Genomic DNA, 19,194 nt, shown 5'->3' with positions numbered 1-19,194 from the left:
TTATGCTAGCTTGATATCTTTACATAAGAAGAAACTTGCGCATATATATATATATATATATATGTTTATGTGTGTTTGTCTTGATGTTTTTTTTTCCATTTCCAGTTTAAAAGTAAGTCACTAGTGGAAAAAGACGAGAAATCCATATAAGAAACAAAAATGCTTACTTTGCCTGCTAATCAGCTATCATGTATATGTTGTGATACCTGATTACTCTAAGAATATGAGAACAAAAAACAAATCACAAATCATAGTATGATAATGAGATTTACACTTTGAATTTTCTTTTCAAATTATACACTTGACAGGTTAAGTGTATATATATATTATATATATATATATATATATATATATATATATTTTTTATTTTTTTTTTATTTTTTTTTTCTTTTTTCTTTACAAAAACGTCTCTTTCTACCTTTAATTTGATGCCAATTATTTCATGGAAATGTTTCTTGGATCAGATGAGTACAATAATCTCCTCTGTACCACATTAGAGTGGGGTGGAGAGATACAGCTGTATTTTTTATTTTAACGAAAAGATTCGTGTAGTGATTTCTACACCAAAAGTCTAGAGAAAACTCTGCGATTTAACTCTGGCTCAAATGATCTTAGCAATGCAAATTGTTAATACAAGTGTATTCCAAGAAAACTTGAGATTGCAATACATTGTATTTCTTCAAGAAGCTAGCTCACAGTCATAAACCTGTCTGGTTTCAAATTGCCTGTATGACGCTTTATACCTGGCCTCTTTCATTTATTATCTCCTCTTTGTATTCTTGTCTCGGCCAGTATCATATTTTGTGTCACCCTGTTTGATTCACTGACGACTTGATTTATCAACTTCCCATACATATTTTTTTCTTCTTTTTGTCTGAATTTTATTATCACTGTGTAATTCATATTTGCTCTGGGTTTTTTTCTTAATTACACATTAAAATTTTCCTTTTGATCTATCTTTTCCCTTTGTTTTGTTCAACTGTGCATTATCATGCTTTCTTTTTATGGCCCTTTCTAATTGGTGCCCATGAATAGTCAATCATTTGATTGACTTTGTTTATCTCATCTGACAACGTTCTGCACTTATTTGTCGCTTCAACGCAAAAAGCTCTTACTTTGTTGTTTTTTGGATTTTATGGGCAACTTATCCCGTCCATTGTTGGTCAGTGATGACCTTAACCTTCCATGACTTCTCCACTTCCTGTCCTCTTCTGTATTATTAGCAAGATGCGTGAATCATTATTTTATACAATTTTCTTCCTCATTTTTCAAAATTTCTTTCTTAAAGAAATTGTCCATCATTTTATGCCTCATAAAAATCAATAAAAAATGACAATCTTTCAATCATTCAAAATCCATGAATATTAACTCCCAGTATCTTTTGCGTTCACCAAAGTAGGGCTGCAGATCCATTTAATGTTACCTGCATCACCAATGTTAAATTGTGAAGTGATCTCCAATACTCACTATGCAAATTCTTGCCTGAGATATAGATTGGAAATCAAAGAAAGGGAGAAAAAATGTCTTTAAACATGGAGAAATCTTATTTGTTATGACTTGAGGGTGCTTGTCCATAACTCCCTCCCACATGATAAAAAAAAAGGAAAAGCTTTATGATGTACTTATACAAGAAAGAAAATATCATGCACCAAAAATCATGTAAATTGATCAAGTAGTTTTATTTTTATAAAGAAAATCATTTTTAAACGAATTTGACTTTTTTCTTCTTCTCTCTTCGTGTTAAGAATGGCTTTCTAAAATATCACAAGTTTTAATCATTTGGAATTATCTCCCTTGTCCGACAAAAATGGCGTCTAGAAATAGTCATTATTTAGCCTTAAAATTTGATTTTTTTTTAGTTTTATTTAAAACTAGCGTGGCTGCCCAGCGTTGCCCGGGTGTTTTGGAGGTGTAAAAGAAAAAAAAAAGTTTTGATAGGAAGGTAGGCTTGAACCTGAAGCTTTGAAGCGAAGGTGGAAAAGAAAGGGAAAAAAATCTGACATCTGAACTGAAAAGCGATTTAATTTAACGGTTAAAAAGTTAAGTGACAGGTGCGTGAATTTAATGAGGTCAAACTTCACACAACTTAACTTTGGCTGCATGCCAGTTTGTTTCTCCCCCAAGATGTTGGGGAGAACCCGCTCCCCATAAAAAGGGGAGTGTCCAAATGAATAACAATTGTCTGATATAAGGGATTTCCCTCGCATTGATCAAAGCTGATTGATTTTCTGGACATCCCTACACGAGTGCCAGGGAGAAGCGTTTGGTATGTATTCAATTTCACTTTTATACTGAAAAGCCAAACATGCGTAGACCAAGAAATATCGCAAAAATAGCGCGTAAAAGTCGCCCAAATAAAAGATACACATCACCCTCTTTCGTAAATTGTAGATATTATAATCTAGGTAGCATATAAAAAGTTCTAAGAAACAGTGATCCCCCCCCCCAATAAAAAAAAAGCCTTTACCGGACATATACAAAATGTGCACACACACACTAATACACATTTTGCCTTTTATATATATAGAAGAAAAACTTGATCAATTTATGTGATTTTTTTTTTTTTTTTGTAGACAATATTTTCTTTCCATCACAAGTATGTACACCTTACAAATTTTTCTTTTTAGTATTTTTCATTTTTTTTTTTAAGGGAATTGGTTATGGACTTTCATTGATTTGAGCATACTATGTTCGCCAATTGTCTTCTAATTCTGCATTAAGAATCATCTTCTATGCTTAACATTAGCTTCCTCTCAAGGTCTCTATTAAGATGATGAAGCAAAGCTCAAGATTTTGTTCTGATATTTACATTGCTCTCTGATTCTATCAAACATAAAATAGGTTCAACAGATACAGCCGATTGCTTCCCTTGCTCTAATTTCTTCCTCTTCTATTGTTCAACATTAAGAATTAAGAGTTAAAAACAAATTTCAGTTACTATTTAAATTTTTTTTTTACTGTTTTTTTTTTCACCCAAACAAGGCACAGTGCCACTTTGATGTAAGGGGCTACTAGTTGGAACCAAATTTACAGGGATACTTGAAAACTGGAACAACAACCATTTTTTCAGCAATCAGGAAAGCAAGATTCGTTAAGGCATTTGTTGGAGAGTTTGGAGAGAACCAACGCAACCTCAGTGGAGCATTTTTTTTTAATAGTATAGCAGGGATTAGATCAGGCCCACAAGTATTTTTTATTACATTACAAACATGGAAAGGGATGGTTTTCAGATCAAGTGTAACATCTGTTCACAAAAGGAAATTTGGGAGGGGGTGGGTTGTTGAGTCTGAAGTGAAGTTAAAGGAAAACCGCATTGCACAGATAGAAGTGAACCATTAGGGAGAGTGGGGCTTGCTACAGAATTACTGTGTCAGAACATGTGCTTCAATTGCTGCTTTCAACCATCCAGTAGCTTCATTTGCACACTGTTCCACAGAAAGAGAAAAGATACTATTCCATGGAGTGACTATGATGTGATCCCTGATGGCTTCCCAGTTAGATTACTTGAAGTACCTTGTAGTTTTGAGCAATGGCTCTTCAATTTGGGGTTGAGAGTTTAGGGTGTGTATACCAACATCACAAAATGATCAGCATTCCCAAGTGGACTACAGGCATTTGTTACACAATCCTCGGGAACTGTGGTCTGAAATAGATCTAGAAGTGAGGCTTGCTGATCCTGTGGATCTGGGAGGCAGGTTGGAAACATGACTGCCTGTGACAGGGAATGTGATATAGAAAAGCTATGTATGATGCTACCAGCTGCATTTCTCTTACATTATCAAAGCAACTTTACTAAAATATCTATCAGATACTTCAGAGTTTATTATTTAACAAATACAAAAATTGAATTCAAATTAGAATCGTCTCCCTTACCCTAACTTTGTGTCATATATTGTCCAACATTAAAATTTAAGAGTTTAAACAAATTTGAATGATACAAATAAGAGATTATCCTAATCTAAAACATTCCAAAACATGTCTAATGCTTTTTTTTTTCTTCATCTTCTTCCTTTAGGCCTGTGCCGCATACTGCTTTATTACTATTCCTTCATTGCAATTTACGTTCGCTCAACTCAATCTCTATTTGGTTTCCGGTCAAGTTGCTCTTCTTAACCAATGCCTTGGCCAAGGTGAGTCACTTATGATTCTCTTTAAATGCTAAAAGCTCATTAAAGCATTTGTACTTATTTATTTGTTACTAATAAACTTCTAACAAGGTATTATGCACATATCGTGGCATCGAGGCGAAAGCTTAGCAAATATGAGCAAAAGGTGGCTTCACGGCTGGGTTCAAATCTCATGACCGACAGGAATTATCATTTCCTACACTCATGATTGTATAAACATGAAACACTAGTGTCGGTAGGTATAAAGAATAATAATTGTTTATATAATATATATATATATTAATGTTGGGACGATTAACTAGAATCGAGAATCGGAACTTTTGGGAGTATCAGAATTGGAAAAATTTATGCCTATTTTCCTTTAATTATCTCTTTTTATTTGCTTTTGTTTAAAACAAAATCTTCCACTGCTGATAATAATGGTGAAAATATAAATATTTATTGATTTTAAACTGCCAGTAAAAGTAAAATCTATAGGTCACTCCACAAGTGTATTTTTTCATTTGAGAAAATATCTGTACACTTAAATGTGTTTTTACGGTAATCGGAAAAAAATTACAATTTTATAGTTAAATATTAGAAATTTATGAAGAATCAGAACCTGTAATTGTATCGGAATCGGGAATTTAGTAAGAAATTGGTAATTGCATCCAAATTGGGAGAAAATATTGGAATCGTCCCATCATTAATATATATATAGATATATTTCAGCACTTATACAGTATGGAGTATATATGAAAATCACATTCCAAGTAAAAAAATTATCAATATACTTACATATTAGGCAAAAATGAATAAAGTTTATTTAGTGGAAGTTTAGTTAAACATACAAAAATCGGTTTTTGTATTTAGCTAATTTGTCATTGATAAGAGCAGAAGTACTCATAAAACACAAGATAAGTCAGTCTGTCATTTAACCAAGCAGTAATGCATACTAAATGAGCAAAATTTGAAAACTGAGTTTTATTTTTGATTAAAATCCTACTCAATAATTTTTTCTTTATTTTTGATGAGAACTTATTTTTGTCTGATATGTAAGTATATTGAAGAAGTTTTACCTGGAATAGGATTTTCATATGTGCTCCGTACTGTATAAAACCACTATTTCTTGCAATAAACCTCCAACAACATTTTTTTTATTTTATTTTTATAAACATAGAAACAAATCTTTTTTTCTTACACAATACCATCTTCATAATATAAATGAAAAAATTCATGAAAACATTTATATAGTATTAAAACTCTGAGGATCATAAATGTCTGTATATGAATGTGGGAGGAAAATGTTAAAATAAGTGATGACAGTAATGGAATGACGTAAATAATTCAGGGATTTTATTTTAAAAAAATACTAGAATACTTTTTTGCCAAGATTGGTAAAATTAATTCCCAAAACAAAAGAGTTTTGCACCTCTTTTATATCCCCTTATAAAGATTAAAAACAATACATAATGCTAGTAAGCCTTATGTCCAGAATCCTTATTCCAATTTTGATCTAATTTATCACATAATTTTGATTCTAGAAAATGTTTCAAATCTAAGGCTTAAACTTAAGGGATCTTAAGAAGAGATTGAATTTCTAGGAATCTTGTTTAAATTGTGTCTAATGACTATGGATCAAATTTTAATGTTTAATCTGAAATAATTGAATTTTCAAATGGGTGTTGGTGCCCATGTCCATGTCCACTAAAAACCTTTTAAAATATTTCCAAAAAACTTAAATATTGGGAATATTTATTAATTGATATCTATTATGTCTTCTTAAAATTTCACAAAAATTGGAGATATCTGAATTTTTACTAAGGGCTTCCAATCCCTCTTGGCCTCTTTTGCATGAAACTAGATTAAACTAAATTATTTCAGATTAAACATTAAAATTTGATCCATAGTCATTAGACACAATTTAAACAAGATTCCTAGAAATTCAATCTCTTCTTAAGATCCCTTAAGTTTAAGCCTTAGATTTGGAACATTTTCTAGAATCAAAATTATGTGATAAATTAGATCACATTACTCACCTTAATGTCTAGCAGCCATGTCATAAAATTCATAATTAATTAAGAGTGAATGGAAATATGTAAACACATGAACATACTTTTCTAGAGAGATTTGTTTAGTCTATCTGCTGAAATATTTGAGAGAAATTAATCTATATGTATCCCACAAGATTATGAAAGTTATTTGTATAAATCAATTTTTCATTGAATGTTTAAATGAGATTACTGATTAAATTATGAAATTCTTATAGAGACATAATAAATAAAAAAAAAAGTAAAATAAAGTATTTATGCAGTTTGCAGACTGTGTTATGTTTTCAGATTGGATTTTCTAGTTAAACTCAATTTTTACGATATCTTTTGTTTTTAAAATTGTACAGAATAGTTTTAAAAAAAGTCTCTCCTCTACGTGTTAAGAATGGGTTTCTGAATTATCATTATCATTTCAGCATGGTCTAGAAACTGCACAATTACAAACACTGTACAATTTACCAATGAAATTTCAATATTTGTGTCTTTCAGCTGATGAATTCTTTAAAGCTATTGTCCTGCTGATTCCTGAAATTCCTAGAACGGTCAAAATGGATAACACTGTTAGACAAACGGAACCTTTAATCATGGAATTTCTCTGCAGCTTTATTTCTACTTTGCTCATTGTACCTGTAAGCCAGTTTTTATCTTAAGAATTTTTCAAGTTTTTTTTATGAATTAATAAAAATAAGTTAATTTTGGAAAGGTATGAACTTATGATTTGCATTTAAAGAAATATTATTTTTGTTTTCTGGTTGTTCTGGGTTGTTTTTAAATTACTTTATCTTTGCAATCTAATTGACATGGTATGTCCATAAACATGCATGCAAATTAGATAGCAAAATAATATCTGTTGTGGTCTTGCAGTCAGTGTTAATCAAAGCAAATACAGTGGTATAATTAACAAAAATGTATTGACAGAAGTATACTTCGTGATTCTGGAGCCATAACTGCCACGTTTACATATAACTGTATTTATTGTGTCTGGATAAGTTCATTTATTTCTGAAATAGGTAAATTAGTTCATACCATAATCTCTCCACCCGCTTTAAGCTTATGCTCCATAACAATATCTTTTTCTCTTGAGACTGACTTCCATGAAGTCTGTATTTTTTTTCTTTTTGATGTCTGCCTTTTAGAAATTACTTGTGGGATAGCTACCACGACGTTTAGATGCAACTGTATTTGTGCCTGGGTAAGTCCATTTATTTCCGAAATAGGTAGATCAGCTTACACCATAACAATAAGTCTCTTTATTTCTATATTATCCATCAGGATAAAATATCAAAATAAAAAGACTTATTATTTTAGTTATGCGAGAAAGATGTCTTCACAGATATGACAGTTTATGAATGTTCAAATAAAATAGTGATAGTGGTTGTGATTCAATGGGTCATGTATATATCTAACATATTTGTATTTTGTATCTAATATTCGATTAAGTAAAATAATGGAAGAAAAGCAATGAATTGAAACCTGACCACTTTAGTAAAAATCAAGAACTGTTAAGCATTGAACAAGTTGAGGTTACTTGAGAAGATTAGTTTACTTAAATAGTGGCTTCCTTCAGTCTTGACTGACTATGGATACCCAGTGTAAGGGTGCTTGCGCGTGAAATTTGTGTGGCAAGAGTTGCGCAGTCTCCAACCACGCCTTTCCTAAGTCAACATTGTTGCATACCAGTGGCAAGTTGAGGTACAGGACGACTGGAAACAATGCCGAGATGAGCAGAGAGCACATACAGCGCCTAGAATTTCCAAATGGCCACTCATCTAGTACTAGCCAGGCTCGACGTTGCTTAACTTCGGTAATCTGGCGAGAACCGGTGTGTCAACATAATTATGCCGTAAATAACTGAATTTAAAAAAGAATTCCATGTATTTTATTATTTAACGTGGTATTATTTTCAATGGATTTAAATTGCTAATTGATTTTTAAAGTCCTTTCAAATCAATTATGTTCTCTGTTGAGTTTGTCACTCTTTGTGTGTGCGTGCAGGCTACCATTCACATCGCTTGATCAATCATTACTAAACTTTAATTTTGGGATGTCAAGTTTAAGGTAAAAAAAATGGTTCCAATTTTGGTGATAACTTGTGAGTTCATCATAAAAACTTGCTACTTGGCCTATATTGTAGCCAATGAAGTCTTGCACATTATATTACCTTGATATTTGATTTTAAAATTCTCGTTTATTGCCAAGCAGCAAAACCCCATGCCTTCGCTGTAGAGGTCCTCCGATTCCAAAAAGACATTGGAATTATCTTCTTGGTTTTTTGCTTCCCTGACTGCACTAATATGCAGAAGTTTAAATGTAATGTGAACAAGCATCTTGCTGCCCAATTCCTTACTTAGGGTGCCTCTGTATCTTGTATTCAATTATATACAATGGATAGTTTGCAAAAGGCATTGGTTCATTAGTCTTTTTCTACTGTTATTTTCATTTTTTACAAGCAAAGTTTTTTTTCTAGAACTGCTCATCTGTGGAACATAGTGCTGCAAGGTTTCTTCTCAGTTGACTACATGATCATTTTCAAGTCTAATCTAAACAAATTCTTCTTGAGCCGTTTTCTTGAATAAATTCTGTCCAATCATCAGTATCAATCATCACAGTATTGACTGTATTGTCCACCTGACACCCATTTAACTCTTATTTACAAGTGGTCTTTGGGCCTTGAAAAATGGTGACACCTTATTAAAAAAAGAAAACGAAAGTGTTGATAATATACAATAATATGCAAAAACGGAACCAATAACTTTTAAGTTTTAAATCTTACAGTATTGTAATGTTTTTTTCTCATCAGAATGATGCGATAATTTAAACAAAAAAATAATCCTGTGTATTTTCTTCTGCAGGACAACCCAGACTCTGGTGTGCTTTACCTGTTAAAAGGTCTCGTGAACATGTTGGAAAATTACAACACTGATTCCAATTCTGATGCTAAAATCATGATCTATATCCGAATACTGGCAATGCTATCAGCTGCTTCACAAGAAGATTATCTTTATCATGTTGACAAAGGTAAGTTTCATCATTACACAGTCAAGTTGGCAACACTTGTTTTAATCGTAAAAACTCAAAATTTATAACATATTTTGATTTGTAATCTGTACTCTACTTACATAACTAGTCTTTCATACAGACGTCTGATCAATTGGCTGGTCACGTCAAGCCCCATTATATACAACTCACTCCAAACCCAATAACTTAACCTTCCCTCTACCCAGTAATTTTTAACCCTGGATATATGATGGCAAGCAGTGGCTGAGGGTCAATCAATTGGAAAGATTAGAACTCGTTTGTCTTCATTCGTACATATATATTTTTGAGCTGCATCGTAAACAGGAAACAGAAAGTACTTGACAACTACTCCCCAAAAAAAGAGTATATCTTCCATGTAGCCTTGACATAGGCAAGGCGAATGGGTTTTGGACCCCGAGGTGGGTAGGGAGCGTGGTGGATGAAAACAAATTAAAATTATATATGGCAGGAAAATACACCATAGCTCAACCCCTCAGAAATACTCTTAAAATAAATCACTTGGATAATTTCGACCTCTCTACTTCAGAGGATGAAAAAAAATCCAAAACAAGGAAAACCACATCACTCATACATGAAAGAAACCTGAGATTCCTAATTATAGAATTAATGGAAGAGAAAAAAATTGGAGAATTATCACCTTTCCTAATAGAAAAGATAATATCCACTAAATACAATCCCAAAACAATTTTAAAAAAAATAAGATTGAAATCAGTCAGCAATTATAAAGATGCTCTAAACATAGTGAAAATGGAAAATTTTCATAAGTACAAATGTAAAGTCTTTCCACACAAAAGACTAAACAATTCAAAAGGAGTAATCCGAAGACAAGTTACCTCTAGTTACAGAAGGCGAAATGAAAACAGAATTATAAAAGCAAGGAGTGGTCAGCCACACCATCAAAAGATAAAATAATAACTACAAATACATATGTAATGACCTTTAACACTCCTACAATACTGAAAGAAATAAAAATCGGATACACAAATGTAAAAGTAGAGCAGTGTGTTCCAACTCCACTAAGGTGCTTCAATTGCCTCAAATACGGACACCACAAAAAAGCATGCAAAGAGAAAAATATATATGGAAAATGTGGCGACAGAGAACCAGACCACACAGAAGAATGCACAAATGAAATAAAATGCACAAAATATCAAAGAAGACCATTCAGCCTTTTCTAAAATATGCAAAATATACGAGGTGCCTATAATAAGTTTCCGGACTTTTTTTGTACAGGCATTTAAAATCGTTGTAGACTCTTGAAAATTCTGTATGTTATTGCTATACATCTTATGAGATGACTGACCAATTATCATCATTTCAGATTCAAATGAACAGCTATAGCAGGAATTAGAATACACCGTACTAAAACAGCTGGTGAATTCAAAAATACAATCTGGACGTGAGGATACTTTAGAAGAACGATATGCAATAAAATTCTCTTTTAAACTTGGAAAACATTTCACAGACATGTATGGGATGTTTCAGATTGCTTTTGGTCCATCTTGCATGAATCAAGCATCAGTTTTAGAGTGGCATAAGAAATTCAAGGAAGGCAGGGAGTCTGTGAGAGATGATGAGAGGTGTGGGAAGTGTAAGGAAGTCAGAACACCAGAGTTGATTGGCCAAATAAAGAATTTCATAGATAAGGACTGCCTTGTGATTATAGAGACAATAACTGCACAGTTTGATGTCAGTGTGGGAACTGTACACACAATTATTCGTGATGAACTGAAGATGCTGAAGATTTGCATGAAGTTTGTCTCAAGGGTGCTCAGAAAATCAGAAAGAAGGACGTTATGACAGTAGGAAGCTGGTCAAGCTGATCAATCCAGATCCCACAGTTCTTGATGCTCTGGTGATCTGTGGATCTACTGCTATGGCCCAGAGACCACGACAGAGTTCCCAATAGAAGCATGCTAGCTCTCTCAAAGAGACCAGGTAAAGCAAATTCACCCAGAAACTCCTGATGATCCCTTTTTTTGACAGCATGAGCATGATCTACATGCATTGAACAGACAGTCAACAAGCAATATTATGTTGAGGTTTTAAGGGAGTTCAGAAAGAGATTCTGTTGGAAAAGGCCAGCATTCTTTAAATCTGGTCAGTAGCATTTCTACCAAGACAATGCACCAGTCCACAACTCCATCCTTATCACAGACTATTTAACCAAGATGGGCATCAAGACAGTTCCACACCCTCCCTATAGTTCAGCTCTAGCTCCCTGTGACTTTTGGTTATTTCCTAAGCTCAAGGAAAACTTTAGAGGCTGTCATTATGAGACAATTTTTTTTTACTCGCGTTCATCCCTAACAAGGCATATCGCCACTTGGACGTAAGGGGCTATTATTTCGGACCATGTCTAGGAAAGATTAATAAGATGTTCATTTATGTTACATTTAAACTTCTGCATATCAGTACAGGAAGGGAATTCCAAAGTCTAGCTGTTTGAGGGAAGAAACTATTAGAATAGAATAGTTTCTGGCATTTAGGGATTGCAACAATAAAGGAATGAGATTTTGTTGCTAAGTGGGTTTGTGGGGATATGTTTGTCAAGGAGGCACAAGTGAAATTATTGATTGAAATTATTAAAATTGAGGAGATGAAAGCGGCTGTGATGAGGATCATTGACATGCTCACACAAGAGAACTTCCATGGTGCCTTCCAGAAATTGTTGGAACGGTACAACAAGTTTATTGCAGCCGGAGGAGATTACTTCAAATGTGGCTACAGTTTCATGTGTGTACTATCAATAAAAGTGCCCATACAAAAAAGTTTAAAAACTTATTAAAGGCACCTCATATAAAAAAGAAAAGAAAATAACAAGTGAAATACAAAAAAAAGAAAAACTTCCTAAAAGCCAGAAAAATAGTAAATACATGCTATAAAGAAAACACATATGTAGAAATAACAAAAACTTCAAATAAACCAAACCAACATAATGAAATATATAACCAATACAAAGAATAAATAAATAAAATGATCACACTAAATCGTAAAGAATGGCTAGAGTTTCAAAACAACTTTTAATAAAATATACCCAAATCTGAATAACAAAACCACAGAAACAACAAATCCAAACCAGAAAAAGTAAGAGCCCACCTACAACAGAAACATTCATAAGAATACCACCAAAACCAGTAAAAAAACAAACATCAGAAAGTAATAAAAACACAACTAATTATAAAACAGTAAATAAAGAACACGCCAGACAAAACAAGTCAAGCAATCGACACACAAAATAAATTCCAAATTCTAGAAAAGATGGAAACTGATAACACTATGGATAATACTAAAGAAAATAAAAAAAAGAAAACAAACACAAATAAACAAGAAGGAAAAACGAACTAGAACCCAAAACAACATCCCCAGCAAAAGCTAGGTCAACATTCAGATCTAAACAAAAAAAAAGAAAAATGTTGAGCTTCAAAATGATACCAATCTAGTCAGGATCTGTCGCCTCTGTCAAAAGTTTTTGCAAAATATGCAAACATACATACATACATACATACATACATACATACATACATTTAAACAAACAGGTGAGATTTATATTTTAGAATCTATATATCTATAAAAGTGAAAATGTCTGTCTGCACTTCCCTACCAAATAACTCTGTCAATTTTAGGTCTACAGACTCGAGATTTGACATAAGGTGTATTGAGATTTGGGAAAATCTTTTTAATCTGTTTTCAGCCAGAAATTTAGTTGTAAGGGGGTCAAAGTTCAACGATTTGACCTTTGAGAACTCTAGCAAACTCCTCCGCCAATTTTGGGTCTAGATATAGGTTACTTGGATATGGATCTAACTTTATAATTTGATTTGAGCCCAAAACAATAAATGTTAAGGGGTCATAATTGGGCACAAAGTTTTTTAAAAAATTGACCTCTACGGTTTCTACCAAATTACTGAGCCAATTTTTGGTTTATACATTTGAAATTTTACATAAAGTGTATAAGACATAGGGCAAGCTTTTTAATCGTTTTTTGCTTAAAATTTGGCATCAAAGTTCAAAAGATTTTACCTTTGCGATCTTTAGCAAACTATTAAGCCAATTTTGGGTCTAAACATTTGAAATTTTACATAAAGGGTATTCAGACATGCAGCAAGCTTTTTAATCAGTTTTTGGGGAAAAGTTTGGCTGGCAAGAGGTCAAAGTTTACAGAGTTGACCTTTGCAGACTCTACCAAACTCCTCTGCGAATTTTTGGTTTAAACACTTGAAATTTTAGATGTAGGTTACTTGGACATGGATCAAACATTTTAATTTTGTTTGAATCCAAAACAATAAATGTTAAGGGGTCAAAATTGGGGTTAAAGTTTTAAAAAATTTTAACATCTGAGGTCTCCATCAACTTTTCTCTTTGGTAGTTAAGGAAGCCTATTATATAGAAAGGCATTACCGTACATATTCACACTTTTTAACATATACATATGCACATAAAGTTATAAACAGAATATAGGGCCCGAGCAAAGCCGGGCGGAACTGCTAGTTAGAAATAATTACTAAAGATTAAAGCAAAGATTTTATTTTAATTGTTTAAAAATGAAAGACAGATACAAGATAACACTGGTGGAGGGAGGAATCTAAAGAAATGAGAGAAAGATAGACTACTCTTGTCTAAACAAGCATGTGCCTATGAATAATGAAAATTGATTTCTTATATATATATATATATTTATCGTCCTTATCATTAGGACTTTTCAACACTCCTAAAAGAGGAACCACACCCTGGTTTCCTTCCACCTTGTTTTAGGTGTGTTTTCGTAGAACTAAGTTAGCTGTTAGGGTCATCTCTCCATCAGAATTTTGGCCATTTTCTTGGTGTTTTCCACTACCTATTAAAGATGTCTGTAAATTGAATCCTTTTCTTTCTTTTCTTACAATTATTTCATGTAAAATAAGTTTTATACAAAGTAAAAATGAACATGAAATTCCTGATTAAATCACATCCGTTTTTTTTTTTATTGCTACGTTCTTTTTCAGTTGAATCTAATGACACGTTGTACGGTTCTGACCCAATGTTTGTGGATGAAGTGAAAAGCATTTGCAATACAATTATTGCTGAGATCTTGGCTTATTTGAAAACTTTGTCTGCACAAGAGGTATGTATCATGCTTGTAGAATGTCACTTTTCATATATATATATATATATATTTAAAAAAAATGATTATTAAATCTCTTGAGAGAAATATAAAAAGGTTCTAATCAAGAAATCTTGTGAAAGTTCTCTCCCTTGACAGATCAACCACTTTCTGAGACTTACTATATTTATAAATTAAATAAAGAGTTTATTTCTTTCATGTTTAAATATCATTGTCATGGTGGCTGAATGATAAAGAATCTTGGATTGGAGTTTTTGAAACCTAGTAGGTGATACATTTTCACTTCCCCGCAACCTCTTTCCTGAAGAAGAGATTTTGCGAGTCTGTCTCTGCTCAATCATTATTTTCATGACAAGTGCTTGTTTGAGCTTCAATCTATGGTTCCCCCCTTGCCAAACTTTCACAAAAAACACTCCACTAGCTACAAACACTATCAACAATTTTCCCCACTCTGTGCCTAAATCTAAATGCAGATTCCATGAACAAAATTTCTTTCCTTGAACTGTCTATCTGTAGTACACTGGTCTGCTTCCTGGTTTACTGCAACATCATAGCCTTCAAATTCAATGTAAGTATGTTCTTGTTGAACCATCTCCATAAATAATCAAGTTCTATCCAATCTACACCATTAGCAATTTCTACACTATCACCTTACATTTATTAACCCTAATTCTTGAGTGGCCTTTGGGCCTTGATAAATGGTGATTTCCTTGTTAAAAAAAAAAAAAAGAAAATTTTTCCTCAAAGAGAGACAACATGTAACCATTAAACTAACCGAAAATGCACCATTAATATATTTACAGAAATTCATTCAAATATAAGAAATTTTTTAAGAATTGATTGAAAGTAAATTATTTTTTGCAGGCTTACAAAAGACAAAGTTTCTTGGCATTGGAATTGTTTAATACGATTATATCTCATGGTTCTTTGAGTGAACCACAGATGTTTACACTTGCCTGTAATTTATGGACGTTATCCCAAAGACATGGATATGCGGACACAAAGCAAGCAGTAAGTATTCATTTGTTTTTTGTTTTTTTTTAATCTATCTGGTATTATTGAAAACCTTATCAATGAGTGACCAAATTAGAAATCAAACTTGGGATGAGTTTTATTTTTTATTTATATCTTATGCTGGATACTTGTGTCACTTGCAGTGTGTATAATTTTATTATACACACCTTGGACACTGTCTGAAGTGAGTATAATCTCATTATACACAACATAGCTGGTACCCTGCATCATATTGTTTCAATTAATTCCCATCTACACATGAGACTTGCTTTAAATGGAGGATTTATTAGCTTTAGGCCAGAGTGATATTACAATTACAGAGAGAAAAATATTACAAAAGTGCCCACTGTGTAAGAGAAAGATACATTAGACAATTGCTAACTGTATTAGAGAAAGAGATATAGAGATGGCTTTGGTAGCTATCTTATCTAAGTTGACATTGTTCGCCCACCTCATCTCCATTGGGGTTTCAAGACAAGATTTTGTTACCACTTGCTCAGAGGTTTGGCAGGAATAGCGGCAGAGTTTTTTTGCTAGCATAAAAACTTTAGCCCAAATTACTGGATTCACCATTAAATAACCTGAAAATGGTTGATATGCTGTAAAAGAATCAACTAAACCAAATCAGGCAGACAGATATTTAATTACTACATGGCAGCCCAACGTTGCCCGATTGTACAGTATGCTTAAATGATATTTTAATTTATGCCGATTTCGTATATATTATTATAGAAACAATCTTCTATTGAATATTACAAGGAATAATTTACCTGGTGGACTAATTCGCAAAGAAAATTTTTTTAAATAATAATGATAATGTTATTCATCAAATTCCGTCTGTGTTTGTTTACAATATCATGTCAGCTGATTATTGGGCTTGACGATGAATGCCCTTGAAAAGTCACTTTTGATTAATGTTTAGTTTTAAAATATGCAAACGAAGAAATGATTTGTGGCGATTTTAAATTGTACCTCTTCTTTTATTGCAAATTGAACTATTTAATAAGAAAAAAATAAAATAAAATGGTGAGGTACACCCAAGCTTGAACAAGAGATCATTTGTATCTGTAGTTGAATGCTCTACCATTAACCTATATCTCCAGATTATAATGAATCTGTTTTTTTTTTCTTTTAAGAAAAAATGATTTGCTGAAATTTTATTATCTCCCTTTGTCGGTGTAACATAAAATAGTTCTCTGTAAAAATTCTTTTTTACTATAAGAGAGAAAAGCTAATTTTTAAGATCGGATTTTTTTCGATTTTCCATACTTATCAGAATTTCTGTATAAAACATATCTAAGAACACTGCCAGACATATAAATTAGCTTTGTGTGAAATTTGCAAAAGATAAGCTCAGCCATTTCAGAACCTATGAGGAAGAAACTCACACATGTACATAAAGTGAATTTTATATATTAGTAGAGATTTTCTCAATTTTTAATTTTTTATTCCTCTCTTTTTTTTTTTTTTTTTTTTTTTTTTTTTCCAGAGTCGTTGTATGCAGTACATCAAGAGTCAAGCCAACAGCAAAAATAATGGCGATCAATTTATCAATTTGTTGAACAAGATGTCGTTGGAGACTCGTACATGAATAACGGTTGGATTCATTTTCCTGGCTTAAACTACCCTAAAATTCTTTCAACCACAAAGTCTTACATGGCAAAACAAAAGATGTATTTTATAATTTGCAAAAATTTATACGTGTGGAAGGGAAAGGAGAGGCATGAGAATAAAATTAGAGAGGAGAAACTGGTCTAAAATTTATTAGTGTTTAAAGCTCCCTCAAATGACTCAAGGGTGACTAAAAAAGAAGTTAAAATTAGGATCCTCTATTTTTTTTTTCTAATATTTTTTGCTCTCCAGTTGTCAATCATCCAGAACTGAACCTTTCATAAAAACTATGAATAGATTTTTCTACTCTTTTCATATTCGTAATGTCCTGTCCCTATAAGTGTTTATTACAATCAGACCTTTATAGATACAAATGATCCAAATAACCTATAAGTTTTCTCCAACCCTGTCTAATAATACTAAACTAGCTGTGATAATACGAGTGTAGACATAGAATATAAAATTAAAAAATCCAATACGATATGCAAAGACGTTTTTAAATGTATTTGATTAAATGTTTACATGAACTTTTAAATTGAAATCTAATATGCATATTTTTTTGTCAAATTTAATTCTGTTTTTATTCGCCCAAAACGATTTTCTTAAGAATAAAATGACAATTTTTCACATTTTTTTTTTTTTATACCTACTAACTCTATCCTTAGGAAAGTTTTATTATCTGAAACATGGGGTCTATACGTCATTAAAGTAAATGCAATAATTTAAATATTTTGTTTTTCTTTGTCTAATATTTATAATAATAATAATAATAATAATAGCATGGATATGTATGTTATCATGAAACGCCTTATTGAGGTAGAAGAAATGAGTGATAGAGCAGGTAGAATGATTGATAGATTAGGGGTCAAAAATATAACATGTATCTATTTTTTTCTTTTTTTTAATTAATGAGTGCCCATTTATCAAGGCCGAAGGACCACTCAAGAATAAATGTTATTGAATAAATTTTATATTTTCTCATTTCAAAAAATGTTTAAAATGGCCAATTTGTAGGTGGGGGTGGGGGGGGGATGATCATTTGAAGAAACCAGCAAAAGAAAATCGAATGAGTAAAAGACTACTGGGAGTATACGTGTATGACATTTTTACTCGTGGTTTACGTATTATTAGACTGGGCTAGTGTTCGGGAGAGTTTGATGTATGGCAGAATCATGTTGACACACTGGCTTTCGATAGATCACTAAAGTTAAGCAATGTTGAGCCTGGCCAGTACCAGATGCGTGACCATTTTGGAATTCCAAGTGCTGTATGTATGAGGATGTCGACACTTCTCTGCAAAAGCTACAAAAAAAATTAAGGTTATTATCTCCCTTTACGATATATACATGCAACTTGGGCTCACTTGTGAATTTGATATTTTTTAGAAATTTGTTCCTTTGGAGGAAGCCAGTTCAACCCACTTAGCATGAACGCCACATGGTTATTAGTTAGTTGGAAGAGCTGGAGAATTATACAAAATTATAGATTACTGACTGGCACCACGACTGTTGCCTGAAAATCGGTAGAATTCTGTGTTTACTCCTTCTACAGCTCAGAACTCCATATTACCATTGTTATTTTATTTTATTTATTTCTATAATTTTCCACATTTCAGTTGTTGAGGTCTTCTTCAGATTATTTAACTAAATTGGAGTGAGTTACCATTGAGACTGAAAATACAGAAACTGGATGTTATCAAAACACAAGTAATTCTGCTTTTATTCCCCAAAAAGATTTTCAGTGTTTATCCAGAATTCCCTCTGTATTAAAAAACAAAAATGAAGAAAAATCTGTATTCTGTACATACCTATGATAGAAAAAAAAATTGAATTCCAAAAGTTGTGTAAATTCATCAAGTAGTTTAATTTTTATGAAGAAAATCATTTTTAAGTGAATCAGAGTTTTTCTAATGTTAAGAATGGCTTTCTAAAATCTTAAGGTTTGAATTAGTTGGAGTTTTCTCCCTTGTTCCTTCAACCTGTTTTCAAGATGGTGTTGTGATATCGCCACTGTTTGTATAGCCACAAAATTTTGTTTTCTATTTTAAAAATAAAACTACTTGATAAGTGTGCATGATTTTTGGTAAATGATATTTTGTTTCTGTTACAGGTATGTACATCATATATTTTTTTATTTTATTTTTTTTAATATAGGTGAATTCTAGCCAAACACCCAATTTTCTTGAAAATATAATTTTTCATTTTCTTTTTTTTTTTTCTCATGTCGACTCACTCCTAATTTACTAACTCTGCCATGAGAAAAGTCTCAT

The 19,194-nt window shown here is 32.2% G+C and overlaps 1 protein-coding gene across 1 annotated transcript in view; it reads left to right on the top strand.

Moving 5' to 3' along the window:
- The window catches only part of LOC145292089 (VPS35 endosomal protein-sorting factor-like), a 78,707-nt gene extending 61,064 nt beyond the window's left edge, over positions 1-17,643 (top strand). Inside the window, exons 21-26 of the mRNA XM_080138165.1 lie at positions 4,016-4,130; positions 6,647-6,786; positions 9,010-9,175; positions 14,182-14,300; positions 15,165-15,311; positions 16,804-17,643. Coding sequence (XP_079994291.1) covers positions 4,016-4,130; positions 6,647-6,786; positions 9,010-9,175; positions 14,182-14,300; positions 15,165-15,311; positions 16,804-16,905 — 789 coding nt within the window. The 3' untranslated portion in view covers positions 16,906-17,643. The remainder of the gene's footprint in view (positions 1-4,015; positions 4,131-6,646; positions 6,787-9,009; positions 9,176-14,181; positions 14,301-15,164; positions 15,312-16,803) is intronic.
- The last annotated feature ends 1,551 nt before the right edge of the window (positions 17,644-19,194 follow it).

Source organism: Euprymna scolopes, chromosome 13 (assembly GCF_053919585.1).
Source record: "Euprymna scolopes isolate OS-2025 chromosome 13, ASM5391958v1, whole genome shotgun sequence".
NCBI classification, from domain to species: Eukaryota; Metazoa; Mollusca; class Cephalopoda; order Sepiida; family Sepiolidae; genus Euprymna; species Euprymna scolopes.
This window is presented reverse-complemented; position numbering and strand designations above follow the sequence as displayed.